We start from the raw sequence: 13,383 nt of genomic DNA, 5'->3' as shown, positions 1-13,383 counted from the left end.
CCTCAGTCGAGCACGGGCTCGTAGGTCTCCATGTGCCGGCGGACGCTCTGGGCGATCTGGGCGTCCGTCTTGCTGCGCCCGTAGTAGTCGAGGAAGAGCCCGTCGGGGCCCAGCAGGTAGATGAGGACGGTGTGATCCACCACGTAGTCGCCGTCCTCGTCCTTGGGGCCGGCGCTGGCGTAGACGCGGTAGGCCCTGCCGGCCGCCCGCACCTCCTCGGGGCTGCCGGTCAGCCCCAGCAGCCGGGGGTGGAAGTCGCGGACGTAGCGCCCCACGGCCGCCACGTCGTCGCGCTCGGGGTCGACGGTGATGAAGAGGGGCTGGACGGGCGGCAGGCCCGGCTCCCGCTCCAGCAGCGCCACGGCCCGGCACAGCTTCTCCAGCTCCTCGGGGCAGACGTCGGGGCAGTGGGTGAAGCCGAAGTAGAGCAGCACCCACCGCCCCAGGAAATCGGCCTTGCGCCGCGGCCGCCCCTCCTGGTCCAGCAGCGCGAAGTCGCCCCGGCCCAGCGCCAGCGCCCGCAGCTCCTCCCGCCGACGCGCCCGACGCCGACGCTCCTTCTCCTGCCGCAGGTACAGCCAGCCCGCCCCCGCCGCCGCGCCCGCCGCCGCCACCGCCGCCAGGCGCCGGCCCAGCGGCAGCCCCCCGTCCCTCGAGGGGTCCCGGCCCCGCAGGCCTCGGCGCGGGGGGGCGGCGGGCGGGCGGCGGGGGGACAGCAGGCGGAGGGCGGGCAGCAGCGCCCGGAACATGGCGGGGCTGTGGGGAGGGGGCTGCTGGGGGCGGGGCGGCGCTGACCCCCCCGACGCCCTCTGACCCCCCGAATGCCCTCTGACCCCGAATGCCCTCTGACCCCCCCACACCCTCTGACCCCCCAACGCCCTCTGACCCCCCCAACAGTCTCTGACCCTCCCTGATGCCCTCTGACCCCCCCCACACCCTCTGACCCCCCCCACGCCCTCTGACCCCCCGACGCCCTCTGACCCCCGATGCCCTCTGACCCCCCGACGCCCTGTGACCCCCTGACGCCCTCTGACCCCCCGACGCCCTCTGACCCCCTGACGCCCTCTGACCCCCCCACACTCTCTGACCCCCCGACTCCTCACCTCAGCCCCCGGTGCCCTCTGACCCCCCCAGCCACGCCCCACACGTGCCCTTTGGCCCCCACACGCCCTTTGACCCCTCCCCATGTCTGTCCTGCTGCCCTTTGACCCCAATGTGACCCCAGCCCTGCCCCACCCAGTGCCCTTTCACCCCTCCTGCTGACCCCAGCCCCGCCCCCTGCCCTTTGACCCCCGCCCCCCCCCACGCGCAAGCCCCGCCGGTGCCCTCTGCCCCGCGCTGACCTTTGCCCTCTGACCCCGAGCCCCGTTCCGCCCGCGCCGCCCGATGCGCGCCGCGCCGGTACACCCGGAAGCGGAAGTGCCGGGGGGCGGGACGGGGAGGGCGCATGCGCACCCAGCGCTCCCCGGCGGGGACGGCTTTGCGCCTGCGCGTTCCCGTGTGCCTCCGCCAGGGGGCGCCGCCGTGCCCGGCAGGACCCTGACCCGGCCGTGACCCCGGGCAGGAGCGGGCAGGGACGGGCAGGGACGGGCAGGGACGGAACGGGAATGGGCAGGGACGGGCAGGGACGGGCAGGGACGGGCAGGGACGGGCAGGGACGGGCAGGGATGGGCAGGGATGGGCAGGGATGGAACGGGAACGGGCAGGGACGGGCAGGAGCGGGCAGGAACGGGCAGGCTGCAGCTTTACTGCCCGTCCCCGCGGCCGGGGGTGAAGCCCGCCGGTGCGGCGGCCCCGGGGGGCAGGATGGCCTCGGCCAGGCGGGGCGGGGGGGCGCGGGGGGGGCCGGTGGCCAGGCGCAGGGCGGTCTGCAGGGCCCGGCGCCCCCCCGCCCCCAGGCCCCCGTCGTGGTGCACCCGCAGCCAGGGATCGCCTGCGGGCAGGGCGGCCGTGGGCAGGGGATCGCGGGGAGCCCGCCAGTACACAGCCCCCCCCGTCAGCCCCCCGGGGACCCCCCCCTTCCCCCCCCCCAAGGGTCTCGCCAGCCCCCCCTGCCCCGGTCAGCCCCCGCCACCTGCCCCCCCCGTCACATGCCCCCCGGTCAGCCCCCCCAGGGGCCCCACCAGCCCCCCCCAGCCCTGGTCACCCCCCGTAGGCTCTGCCAGCCCCCCCCCCGGTCAGTCCCCACCCCCCAGGGCACCCTGGGCCCCCGCCAGCCCCCCCCAGCCCTGGTCACCCCCCACAGGCCCCCGCTATCTGCCCCCCTCCGGTCACCCCCCCCCAGGGGCCCTGCCACCCCCCCCGTCACCCCCCACCCGTCACCTTCCCGCAGGTGCTGCCCCGCGGCCACCAGCAGCTCGGCGCCCACGCGGGGGTTCACGGGGTCCCCGGCCCGCGCCCGGCCGGCCCCCAGCTCGTGCAGGACGCGGGCCAGCGGCAGCGCCTCCACCTGCTGCACCCAGCCTGGGGGGGCACGGGGGGCACGGGCAGGGACCCCGGGGGTTGGCGCCAGGGAGTGCGAGCGGGGCAGGGGGAGGTGGGGGGCGCAAGCAGGGGGTGCAGGCAGGGGGTGCAGGCAGGGACCCCGGGTGGGGGAATGAGCCAGGGGAGCCCTGAGCATCCCGGAGGGCGATGGGGCCGGGGGGGGCCAGGGCAGCCCCGGGGAAGGGCAGGGGGCACGGGACGAGGGCGCAGGGACCCCGGGGCTCGGGGGGACCCTCGGTGTCCCGGGGGTACGGGGCGGGGGGGTGGGGAGGGCAGGGCTGCCCCGTCCCGCTCACCTCCGCTCGGCGCGGGCAGCTCCTCACAGACCCTCGCCTGCCCCAGGACCTGGCGGCGCTGGGCGGGGGTCCCGGCGCAGAGACGGTGGGCGGTGTCGGGGGGCACCCCCTGCGCCCCCAGCATGGCCTCGAAGGTGCGCAGGGCCGAGCCGTCGTCCAGCGCCCGCCCCAGCCTCTCCCGGCCCTGCTCGGCCGCCCCGGCCAGGCTGCACTGCCACAGCAGCACCCCGCCTGCGGGACACGGGCCGGCACCCACGGGTGGGACCCCCACCCCTGCCCGGGCCGACGCGGGGGGGGGGGGTGAAGCACCGGCTCTGGGGAACGGCCCGTGGGGTGGGTGGGGGGCTGGGGGGTCGGGGGGGGACGGGACAAGGGCAGGGAGTGCCGGGTGGGGGAAGGGATGGGGGGGCAGGACAGGACCCCCAGTGCGGGGGGGACACGGGGCAGGGGCACAGGGACAGGGTGGGGGGGGACAGGGACAGATCCTGAGCCCATGGAGGGGTGCAGGGCCGGGGGCAAGGGGGACCCCAGGGCTGGGGAGGGGTGCAGGGCTGGGCAAGGGACTCGTGTGTGTACGCGTGTGCGTGTGTGCACGCGTGTGCGTGGACCCCGGGCCGTGCCCCCCCCCCGTCCCCGAGCCCGTGGCTGACCCAGGGTGGTGACCAGCTCCCGCAGGTCGGGGGGGCCGCCCCCCCCCAGGCACTCCAGGGCCTCCAGCACCTCCAGCGAGTTGCCCACGCAGCGGCCCAGCGGCTCGTCCATGCGGCTCAGCACGGCCGCCGTGCGGATGCCCAGCCGCTCGCCCACGGCCACCTGTGCGGGGACACGGGCAGCGCGGGCAGGGCAGGCAGGGCAGGCAGGGCAGGCAGGGCAGGGCAGGCAGGGCGGGAGGCGGCCCCAGCCCCGCTGTCCCGGGGCAGAGGGGGTGGCGGGGGCCGGGGGCTCACCAGGCTCTGGGCCAGCTCCCGCGCGCTCTCCTGCGTGGGGTACAGGGCCGCGCTCCCGAACTTGACGTCCAGCACCAGCGCCCAGAGCTGCTCCGCCGCCTTCTTGCTCAGGATGGAGGCTGCGGCCGGGGGAACCTCGCTGGGGCCGCCGCCCTCGCCCTCCCCGCGGCCCCCTCCCCGGCCGTGCGCCGAGCTGGGGTGCCCCCCCCCGCCCCTCTACCTGTGATGAGGGGCAGGCTGTCGACGGTGGCGGTGACGTCCCGCAGGCCGTACAGCACCCGGTCAGCCGGCGCCAGCTCCTCGCTCTGCCCCACGATGCAGCAGCCCACCCGCTCCAGGATGCTCTGCATCTGCGGGGCCACCGGTGCGCTGCCTCCCACCCGCATCCCATATCCCACCCGCATCCCATATCCCACCCGCATCCCATATCCCACCTGCATCCCATATCCCACCCGCATCCCGTATCCCACCCGCATCCCGTATCCCACCCCCGTCCAGTATCCCACCCGCATCCTGTGTCCCACCCGCATCCCGTATCCCACCCGCATCCCGTATTCCACCTGCGTCCCGTATCCCACCCGCATCCCGTATCCCACCCGCATCCCATATCCCACCCGCATCCTGTGTCCCACCCGCATCCCGTATCCCACCCGCATCCCATATCCCACCCCCATCCCGTGTCCCACCCGCATCCTGTATCCCATCTGTATCCCTCCCATATCCCATCCGTATCCCATCCGCCTCCCACATCCCACCCACGTCCCGTGTCCCATCGGAGCCCCCGGCCCCCCAGCCTCCCGGTGACGCTGTGGGGGGGCCCCGTCCCCGTCCCTCACCTGCTCGGGGCTCTGGGTGACGCGGAAGCCGGGGATGGCCTCCAGCTTGTCCAGCGTGCCCCCGGTGTGGGCCAGGCCCCGGCCGCTGATCATGGGCACCTGCGGGCACGGGGCGGGTGGGTGCGGGGGGGCCGTGGGGACCCCCGCCCAGGCCCGCCGGCCCTGCCCGATCCCCCCTGCCCCGCTCACCTTGCAGCCGCAGGCGGCCAGGGCGGGGGCCAGGGCCAGGCTGACCTTGTCGCCCACGCCGCCCGTGGAGTGCTTGTCCACCAGCAGCCCCCGCCAGGCGGGGGGCCAGGCCAGCGCCCGCCCCGAGGCCGCCATGGCCCGCGTCAGCGCCAGCGTCTCGGCCGCGTCCATGCCCCGCAGCCGGATGGCCATCAGCATGGCGCCTGGGGGGGCGCGGGGTGGGCGGGGGCGATCCCCCTCTCCCCGCCCGGGGACCCCCGCCCCAGCGCCAGGCAGCCTCCGGCTCTGCCGTCCCCGTCCCGCCCGAGGGTCCCTCTCTCGTCCCCCCGGTCGGTCCCCAGCTGCATCCCCCGGCCGTGACCCCCCACCGCAGCCTTGCCGTCCCACCCCCGCCCTGCCCCGGCCACGTCCCCCGGTGCGTCCCGCCACGCCGGCCTTTGCCCTGTCCCCGTGCCGGGTCCCCGGCGATGTCCCCCCGGGCCTGGCCGTGCCCCGCCGTGTGCCCCCCGCGTCCCCGTGCCACGACCCCGCCGTGCCCCTGGCCGCGTCCCCCCCATCCCGCTGCCGCAAGCCCCCTCCTGCCCCCCCCGTGTCCCCATCCCTGTCCCCTCGGTGCGTCCCTGGGCTCGCTCCCCCGCCGCTCCGTGCGCCCACCGATCTGTCCCTGCTGCGCGGTGCCCTCCGTCACGCCGCGCACGAAGCTCCGGATCTCCTCCTCCTCCAGCCGCTCGCCATCCCGCTTCTTGCGGATGAGAGCCGGGAGGGAGGCCTGGGCGGCCATCCCCGAGCCCCCGCAGCTGCACCCCGAGCCCCCGCGGCTGCACCCCGGTCCCGCAGAGCCGGCACCCCTCCTGCCCAGCCTGGCCCCGTGCCCGCGGCGAGGCGGCGTCTCCGGCGCTGGACTCTGTCCCCGGGGCAGCGAGCGAGGGTCAGGCCGGGTACGGAGAGGCCGGAGCGGGTGGGTGGCAGGGCTGGGTGTCCCTGGCACCCCCGGTCACCCCGGGACAGCCCCGAGGGCTCTGCACGGCCACCCCTGCTCCGACCTGCACAGCTCTCAGCATCCCCACCCGCAGCGCCCACGGCACCCATGGCACCCATGGCACCCACGGCACCCATGGCACACACGGCACCCTCAGCATGGGGCGCGTCCCACGACACTTTGCTGACGTGTCCCCTTCCTGGCCGGTGCCCCCAGCGCCGCCCCACGCCCCGAGGTCCCGCGTGGGGTCCGGGTGACCTCGTGTGCCCCCCTCCCCCCCCGGGCTGACACGGCCCCGGGGTGGGGACAGGACGGGGGGCCGGGGTGGGCACCTGCCGAGGGATCTGGTGCCACGAGGGTGCCGTGGGCATGCCCGGCGTGGGGACCCGTGGCCAGAGCCAGGCCCGGGCGGCAACGGGACGGGCACAGCGGCGGGGGGGGGCACCACAGGAGACACGAGTGGCAGTCCTGGCACCGCCGTGGGGCTGTGGCACGGCGGGCAGAGCGCCAGCACCCCGCAGCACGGGGAGCCCGTGGCACCAGCCCTGCCCCGGCCGAGACTCGCTGCCGTCCTCTGCCCTTTGCCCGGCTGCGACCGGGACCGGGGTGGGGAGCGGGACGGGAAGCGGGACGGGGAGCACCCATGGCAGACCCCCCGCTGTTCAGGGGTCACAACTGGGCAGGCGGGGATGGGATGAGGGTGGGACGGGGTGGGATAAGGGTGGGAGGGGGTGGGACAGGGGTGGGACAGGGATGGGATGAGGGTGGGACAGGGGTGGGATGAGGGTGGGAGGGGGTGGGACAGGGGTGGGACAGGGATGGGATGAGGGTGGGACAGGGGTGGGACAGGGGTGGGACAGGGATGGGATGAGGGTGGGATAGGGACAGGACAGAGACAGGACAGGGGTGGGACAGGGATGGGATGAGGGTGGGATGAGGGTGGGACAGGGGTGGGACAGGGATGGGATGAGGGTGGGATAGGGACAGGACAGGGACGGGACAGGGACGGGATGGGGTTTTGTGAGGACAGCAGCAGCAAAAGGAGGGATGAGGGAGGAGGGGTCCTGAGCTGGGGGGGCTCAGGGGACTTGGTGGCCCCGAGGGCAGAGAAGGCTGCGGGTCCCCTGTGCCCCTTTTGCCCCAGCCCTGCCCCTGGGCTCCGTGCGAGGGACCCCCCACGGCTGCTCCCAGAGCAGGGCCGGGCGGGAGCCCCTCGGCCAGCGGGATGGGTGGCTCCGTGGGATGGGGCTGTGGCAACCCCGGCTGTGGGATGGGATGGGGATGGGATGGGATGGAGATGGGATGGGGATGGGGATGGGGATGGGGATGGGATGGGGATGGGATGGGATGGGGATGGGGGTGGGATGGGATGGGGATGGGGATGGGGATGGGATGGGATGGGGATGGGATGGGGATGGGATGGGGATGGGATGGGATGGGGATGGGGATGGGGATGGGATGGGGATGGGATGGGATGGGGATGGGGATGGGGATGGGGGTGGGATGGGGATGGGATGGGGATGGGGATGGGATGGGGATGGGATGGGGATGGGATGGGATGGGATGGGATGGGGATGGGATGGGGATGGGATGGGATGGGGATGGGGATGGGGATGGGATGGGGATGGGGATGGGATGGGATGGGATGGGATGGGATGGGATGGGACAGGATAGTGTCCCCAGCCAGAAGGTGTCAGCTGATGCACTGGGCAGGCGGTGGGGCTGGGGCTGGGGCAGGCAGAGGGCCGGTACCCATGTGGGCAGCACATCCTCCATCCCCAGCGTGCACAACTGGGGCCGTGGGGCTGTGGGGCCGTGGGGCCAGAGCTCAGCCCTGCTTCCCCAGCCACGGCCTCGCTGGGCTCTCCTCCAGGAGAGGAGGGCACGGGCTGGGGCAAGGGCAGCTCCCGGGAGGCCGGTGCTCCCCGACCCCCCCCAGCATGGCCGCGGTTCCCTGCGTGGTGCTGACCGGCCCAGGGCGGAGCGGGATGGGACGCGGTGGGACACAAGGAGGGCGACTCTGGCTGAAGGCATCAATCTTTTCATATCAGTTCTGTCCATCGCCCGCGGCCCCGCGGCAGCCCCGCACCCCCCTACTCGGGCACGTCCACGATGAGGGGAGCCAGGTAGTCCGAGTGCCGGATGCCGAACGTCAGCCCCCGCTGCCGGCCCTGCTGGGTGGGAGAGACGGCGGCGGTGAGGGCCGGGGGTCCTGGGCCCCGCTGCCGCCATCCCCTCCCTGCCCTGCCCGCGCCAGCGGGACCCCCGGTGCCCCCTCACCTGCTCGGGGCTGTAGGCGCCAGGTCCGGGCTTGGTGGTGGTGTCCCCGGGGAGGGTGTTACGCGCCAGCATGCTGTACTGCGGCGCCCGCTGCTTGTAGACATCGGTGTTCACCACGCGGTAGCTGCAGGGCCCCGGCGTCTGCGGGCAGAGGTTACGGTGACCGGCCCCCCAGCACCCCCACCCCAGCCCCCGGCCCCCCGACCCCCCACCTTGCACAGGTCCTCGTAGAAGGCGCCGACGTGGCTGCGTCCCGGTATGGAGTAGTTGGGGGCCGAGCTCTTGCTCACCACGCGCGGCCCCAGCATGGGGGGCAGCTGGTAGGCAGCGGGGCCTGGGGAGTGGGGCGCAGCGGGGGCCTGACGGGGGGGGGCCTGGGGCGAGGGGGGGGCTGGGGGGGTTGTTCCTCTTGGGGAGGTGGGGAGGGAGGGTCCAGCCCAGGGATAATGGGGGGTCCCAGCCCGGGGATGATGGGGGGGTTCAGCCCAGGGAGGATGGGGGGGCTCAGCCCGGGGATGATGGGGGGGTTCAGCCCAGGGATAATGGGGGGGCTCAGCCCAGGGATGATGGGGGGGTTCAGCCCAGGGATAATGGGGGGCTCAGCCCAAGGATGAGGGGGGGTCCCAGCCCAGGGATGATGGGGGGGCTCAGCCCAGGGATAATGGGGGATCCCAGCCCGGGGATAATGGGGGGCTCAGCCCAGGGATGATGGGGGTCCCAGCCCAGGGATGATGGGGGGCTCAGCCCAGGGATAATGGGGGGTCCCACCCAGGGATGATGGGGGGGCTCAGCCCGGGGATGATGGGGGGTCCCACCCAGGGATAATGGGGGGCTCAGCCCAGGGATGATGGGGGGTCCCACCCAGGGATGATGGGGGGGCTCAGCCCGGGGATGATGGGGGGTCCCAGCCCAGGGACGATGTGGCCCAGCCCCCCCATCCGCCCTACCTGGTGTCTGGTGGCTGGTGCCCTGCCGGGTGCGGGAGCGGAGGGAGCAGGCGGGTGTGGAGGGGAAGGCCAACCTGCCGGCCCGCTCCGGGGAGTAGCAGCCTGGGGGGAGCGGGGGACGGGGCCATGGGCACGGCTGGGGGTCCCCGGCCCTGCTACCCCCCCCGGCCCCCCCGGCCCCCCCTCACCTGGCCCAGGAGTGTGGATGGGCGGCAGGTCGCGGGGGCGGCCGTAGATGGAGAAAGCGGGGGTCCCGTCCTGGCCCTTAGCGGTGGTCCCAGGGGGCAGCAGGTACGCCGGCCCCGGGGAGCGCTCGTCCTGCCGCCCCCCCGTGCGCACCCCAAAGCTGTAGGCAGGGGCGCGGCCGCGGGAGGGGTCGTGCAGACGGTAGCCTGCCGGGCAGGGGGCTCGGTGGGCTGTGGGACCCCTGGCCCCCCGGCCCAAGAACCCCCCCAGCCCCCCAGCCCCAACTCACCGACGTTGGTGGGGAGCCCGTACTTGGGCCCGGGGCTGCTGTAGAGAGCCGCGATGGGGCCCCGCGGGCGGTGGGGCCTCCAGCTGCCCACCCAGGCGTCGGCCGACATGGCGGGCTCTGCCGGCAGCGAGTGCGGCCCCTCAGCACCGACCCCCCTGCCCCGGTGCCAGCCCTGGCCCGTCGGAGGGAGATGGGGGTCCGCAGCCTGGGCGCGGCGGCCGACCGTGGGGGAGCAGCTGGCGGAACCGGTGTGATGGCCGGGGGGCTCTGGAGCTCCGCACTCCCCCACACCCCAGCACCCCCTGCTCAGCACCCTGGGGCACAACAGCCCTGACAGCCCCAGGGAAGAAACCCCCGCCGCCCTGGGGTGCAGCCCCAGCCCCCCATAGATACAGCCCCAACACCCCATAGATACAGCCCCCAGCCCCCCATAGATACAGCCCCAACACCCCATAGATACAGCCCCAGCCCCCCATAGATACAGCCCCCAGCCCCCCATAGATACAGCCCCCAGCACCCCATAGATACAGCCCCCAGCCCCCCATAGATACAGCCACAGCCCCCCATGGATGCACCCCCAGCCCCCCATGACTACCCCCCCAGCCCCCCAGGGATGCAGCCCCCAGGTTGGGGGTCCCGGGGGGCTGTGGCCCCTCACCCCGAGCGGTGCTGAGCTCCGGCCGGGCTCTCCCTGCCCCAGTTACTATGGCACCTGCACAACAAACGGCGCTGGGCAGCCTGGGGGGGCGGGGGGACGGGGGGATGGGGATGGGGGGACGGGGGGACGGGGCTGGGGACAGCACAGGCAGGACACAGGGGGGACGCGGGCAGCCGTGGGTGGGGGGCTGCCCCACTGCAGGAGCCATCTCTAGGAGAGACTGGTCCAGGACACGGGGGTCCCACGGGGCCATAGGGCGTCTGCGGGGTTGGAGGGGTTTGCTGGGGGCAATGGGGGTCCCACCTGGGGCCATAGGGGTCCTGGGGGGTCCTGGGGGGCCATAGGGGACCCTGGGAGGTCCACAAGAGCTGAGGGGATCCCACATGGGTTCCCACTGGGACCGTGGGGATCCTCTTGCGTCTCTGGGGGTCCCACATGGGTCACAGGCCGTCCCAAGGCCGTGGGGGACCCTTGGGGATCACAGGGGTCCCACATGGGCCGTGGGGTCCCTCTGGGACTGCAAGAGCCCCACTGGGGTGATGGGGGTCTCCCAGGGGCCGTGGGGGCCCTGTGGGGGTCCCATGGGGGCTGTGGGGGTCCCGTGGGGGCTATGGGGGTCCCGTGGGGCTATGGGGGTCCCGTGGGGTGTGCTGCAGGACTCGCTCCACCAGCCCCGGCTGTTCCTCCGGCAGAAGCTTTCCCCATCCTGGGCTGCCCAGACCGTCCCCGTGCCGTTCCCCATCCCGGTCCCTGTCCCTGTTCCCGCACCCCGTGGTGGCTCTGGTGGCCGGGTGACCCCAGCACCCCGAGTCCCACTCTCCCCAGCCCCACGGCGCTGCGGGGCAGCGTGGGATCCCGACGGGGGCAGCGAGGTGTGGGATGAAGGATGCGCAGACCAGGCTGGGCTCAGGGACCTTTATTTGGGCTGGTGGCTGTGCTGCACCATGGCAGGCAGGGATGCAGGCAGGGATGCAGGCAGGGGATGCAGGCAGGGATGCAGGCAGGGATGCAGGCAGGGGATGCAGGCAGGGGCAGGGGGCAGGCGCCGGGGGGCTGCCCGTGGCTCTAGGCGCTGGACTTGCAGACGAAGGGTTTTCTGTCGGCGCAGGCGTCGCTGAACCACGTCATGAAATCTGGGAAGGAAAGAGGCCGTCAGCCCCCCGGGACCCCCCGCCCCCCGGCACAGCCCCCCTGCGGCCAGCAGCGCAGCTTGGGGCGCGCACGCTGCACGGGAGGGGGTGCGTGCACGCGCAGAGTGTGTGCAAGGGATGTCTGTGTGTGCACATGGTGTGTACGTGTGCGTGTGTGTGCGCATGGTGCAGGTGTGTGTACATGTGTGCACAGCGTGTGTCCATACGTGTGCGTGGGGTGCATGCGTCTGTGCCTGCACGTGTGTACGCGTGCGTGTCCATGTCCGTGTGTGCGTGCACACCCAGGTGCCGCCCACCACCCAGGGCTGCCCCAGCCGCGAGCTGGCAGGAGCTGAGGGGGCTCAGCCCGTGCCGCGGGTGCCCGAGGGTGCCGGTGCCCGGGGGTGCCGGTGGTAAGGGGTGCTGGTGGCCGGGGGTGCTGGTGGTGAGGGGTGCCGGTGCCCGAGGGTGCCGGTGCCTGGGGGTGCTGGTGGTGAGTGGTGCCGGTGGTGAGGGGTGCTGGTGGTGAGGGGTGCTGGTGGTGAGGGGTGCCGGTGGCCGGGGGTGCCGGTGGCCGGGGACACCCGATGGACGGGTCCCCAGTGCCAGTGGCGAGGCCGTGCTCACCGGCAGCGTCCTGCAGCGCGGCGCAGGCTCTCCTCCTGGAGCTGGGCTGCCGGTGCCAGGAGCCGTAGTCCACCTCCGAGCTGTCCGACCACTGCCAGCGGCGGCTCTAAAGGGGGGAGAGACCCCGTGAGCCCCATCTGGTGCCCCCCGGCCCCGCTCGGGGCTGCCGGGAGCAGATTGGGGGGTCCTGGGAGGGTCCCGGCTCCACCCCGGCACCGCGCTCACCCCCAGGGGACGGTGGAGGCCGATCCAGATGCCGTCATCCGCGTCCTCCTCCTCGCTGTCCTCGCCGGAGCGGGAGGAGGAGAGCAGCATGGCGATGGCCCGGTGCTCCTCCACGCTGTGCACCGAGGCCAGGTGGGTGCCCGCGCCGAAGCGCTGGCAAAAGGCCTGCGGTGGGGACGGCAGGGTGACACCGGACCCCGACCCCAACCCCTGGTCCTCGACCCCAGTTCCTGGCCCCAGTCCCCAATCCCCTGGTCCCAGGCCCCAGGACGAGGATGGCGGGACCGGTGCTGTGGGCACACGCGGTGCCCGGCACAGCCGGATGCTCCCTCGGCACAGGGCGGCCGTGGTGCCACCGCGGCGGCCGCCGGTCGCGCACGGGGCCAGGACCTCCTCGGAGAGGAGCGCCCCATCCCAGGTGCCACCAGCACCCCGATGCTGGGTCCCGTCGGGGACCGGCAGAGCCCAGCTCCTTGCCGAGCACCGTGGGGCACCGGCGGTGGATGCGGTGCCCCGTGGTGGGGGTCACCCCCAAACCCACGTCCTCCCCCAGCCCCCTGATCATCCCCTCACCTCCGCCCTTCTCCAGCTCAGCTCCCGGGGGAAGAAGCCGTAGCACCCTTCCTCGAAGGGCACCCAGCCCCAGGCGCAGGCAGCCGGCTCCTGCCCTGCGGGGAAGGCAGGGGGTCAGGCAGCGGGATGGGGGGGATGATGGGGGGGGGGGACACGGGCGGGGGGCACCCCCACACACACATCCCGGCACTCACCGTGCAGGCAGGGCACGAGCAGCAGGCAGCCCAGCAGCCCGAGCCTCAGCGTCCTTGTCGGTCCCATCTGTCCCTTCCCTGGGGAGGGATGGCGGCAGGATGGGGGGGTGCTCAGCACCCTGCTGAGTCGTGTCCTGTCCCCCCCCCCACCTATGGGTGCCCAAGTCCGGCCGTCCTGCTGCCGGGCTGAGCCGGGCGCTGCGCCGGGGGCTATGCCCCTGGCGCAGCGCCCGGCTCAGCCCGGCAGCAGGATGGCCGGGCAGGGGGTGCTCAACAGGGGTGCATGGGGACCCCCCCAAACTGGTGGTGGTGTGGTTGCAGCACTGGGTGCAGGGGAGTCCATAGGGTGCAGCTGGGGGGGGGGGTGGTCAGGGTGCTCCAGCAGTGTGTGGGGGAGCAGCAGTGAGATGGGATCAGGAGGGAGGGGAGGGGGGTGCAGGGTGCATGGATTTGGGGTGCAGGGTGTGTGGGGGTTCAGGGGGTGCAAGGGTGCAGGGTGAATGGATTCGGGGTGCAGGGTGTGAGGGATCGGGGACTTGGGTT

The 13,383-nt window shown here is 74.1% G+C and overlaps 4 protein-coding genes across 9 annotated transcripts; all 4 read right to left on the bottom strand.

Annotated features, from left to right (window-relative positions):
* Positions 1 to 2: 2 nt before the first annotated feature.
* SCO2 (synthesis of cytochrome C oxidase 2) lies at positions 3 to 1,423 on the bottom strand. The gene is made up of 2 exons (XM_075745177.1): positions 1,344 to 1,423; positions 3 to 756 (listed from the first exon to the last, which is right to left on the bottom strand). Exon 2 carries the CDS (start codon positions 747 to 749, stop codon positions 3 to 5), a length of 747 nt encoding a protein of 248 aa, XP_075601292.1. The 5' UTR covers positions 750 to 756; positions 1,344 to 1,423.
* Positions 1,424 to 1,705: 282 nt separating this feature from the next.
* On the bottom strand, positions 1,706 to 5,558 carry TYMP (thymidine phosphorylase). Of its 2 annotated transcripts, XM_075742831.1 has the most exons (9): positions 5,407 to 5,558; positions 4,753 to 4,955; positions 4,564 to 4,662; positions 3,948 to 4,077; positions 3,728 to 3,846; positions 3,431 to 3,593; positions 2,781 to 3,011; positions 2,323 to 2,463; positions 1,706 to 1,933 (listed from the first exon to the last, which is right to left on the bottom strand). In XM_075742831.1, the coding sequence occupies exons 1-9, from the start codon at positions 5,531 to 5,533 to the stop codon at positions 1,746 to 1,748; spliced, it is 1,401 nt and encodes a 466-aa protein (XP_075598946.1). In that variant the 5' UTR covers positions 5,534 to 5,558; the 3' UTR covers positions 1,706 to 1,745. The 2 variants fall into 2 exon arrangements, with proteins under 2 accessions (XP_075598946.1, XP_075598945.1); XM_075742830.1 differs by having other exon boundaries at positions 4,564 to 4,955.
* Positions 5,559 to 7,756: 2,198 nt separating this feature from the next.
* Positions 7,757 to 9,616, bottom strand: CIMAP1B (ciliary microtubule associated protein 1B). 5 transcript variants are annotated; one of them, XM_075744778.1, is made up of 6 exons: positions 9,434 to 9,616; positions 9,147 to 9,350; positions 8,959 to 9,060; positions 8,224 to 8,345; positions 8,012 to 8,101; positions 7,757 to 7,905 (listed from the first exon to the last, which is right to left on the bottom strand). In XM_075744778.1, the coding sequence occupies exons 1-6, from the start codon at positions 9,540 to 9,542 to the stop codon at positions 7,825 to 7,827; spliced, it is 708 nt and encodes a 235-aa protein (XP_075600893.1). In that variant the 5' UTR covers positions 9,543 to 9,616; the 3' UTR covers positions 7,757 to 7,824. The 5 variants fall into 5 exon arrangements, with proteins under 5 accessions (XP_075600893.1, XP_075600975.1, XP_075600715.1 ...); XM_075744860.1 differs by having other exon boundaries at positions 7,757 to 7,902; positions 9,434 to 9,615; XM_075744600.1 differs by having other exon boundaries at positions 8,012 to 8,152; positions 9,434 to 9,613.
* Positions 9,617 to 11,156: 1,540 nt separating this feature from the next.
* On the bottom strand, positions 11,157 to 12,907 carry LOC142600452 (struthiocalcin-2-like). Its single transcript, XM_075745061.1, has 5 exons — positions 12,841 to 12,907; positions 12,647 to 12,741; positions 12,074 to 12,238; positions 11,849 to 11,954; positions 11,157 to 11,224 (listed from the first exon to the last, which is right to left on the bottom strand). Exons 1-5 carry the CDS (start codon positions 12,905 to 12,907, stop codon positions 11,157 to 11,159), a joined length of 501 nt encoding a protein of 166 aa, XP_075601176.1.
* Between the last annotated feature and the right edge of the window lie 476 nt (positions 12,908 to 13,383).

This window comes from Balearica regulorum, chromosome 1, assembly GCF_011004875.1.
Source record: "Balearica regulorum gibbericeps isolate bBalReg1 chromosome 1, bBalReg1.pri, whole genome shotgun sequence".
Taxonomy (NCBI): Eukaryota; Metazoa; Chordata; class Aves; order Gruiformes; family Gruidae; genus Balearica; species Balearica regulorum.
This window is presented reverse-complemented; position numbering and strand designations above follow the sequence as displayed.

Coding starts and splice junctions, on each gene's coding strand:
- SCO2 (XM_075745177.1), bottom strand. CDS start 749: ATGTTCCGGGCGCTGCTGCCCGCCCTCCGCCTGCTGTCCCCCCGCCGC.
- TYMP (XM_075742830.1), bottom strand. CDS start 5,533: ATGGCCGCCCAGGCCTCCCTCCCGGCTCTCATCCGCAAGAAGCGGGAT. Junction 4,078..4,563: donor TCACCCAGAGCCCCGAGCAG/GTGAGGGACGGG, acceptor GTGGCCCCGCAG/ATGCAGAGCATCCTGGAGCG. Junction 3,012..3,430: donor GGAGCTGGTCACCACCCTGG/GTCAGCCACGGG, acceptor CGTGTCCCGCAG/GCGGGGTGCTGCTGTGGCAG.
- CIMAP1B (XM_075744600.1), bottom strand. CDS start 9,542: ATGTCGGCCGACGCCTGGGTGGGCAGCTGGAGGCCCCACCGCCCGCGG. Junction 9,351..9,433: donor CGGGCTCCCCACCAACGTCG/GTGAGTTGGGGC, acceptor CCTGCCCGGCAG/GCTACCGTCTGCACGACCCC. Junction 9,061..9,146: donor CATCCACACTCCTGGGCCAG/GTGAGGGGGGGC, acceptor CGCTCCCCCCAG/GCTGCTACTCCCCGGAGCGG.
- LOC142600452 (XM_075745061.1), bottom strand. CDS start 12,907: ATGGGACCGACAAGGACGCTGAGGCTCGGGCTGCTGGGCTGCCTGCTG. Junction 11,955..12,073: donor GCCTCCACCGTCCCCTGGGG/GTGAGCGCGGTG, acceptor TCCCCCCTTTAG/AGCCGCCGCTGGCAGTGGTC. Junction 11,225..11,848: donor CGCGCTGCAGGACGCTGCCG/GTGAGCACGGCC, acceptor TTTCCTTCCCAG/ATTTCATGACGTGGTTCAGC.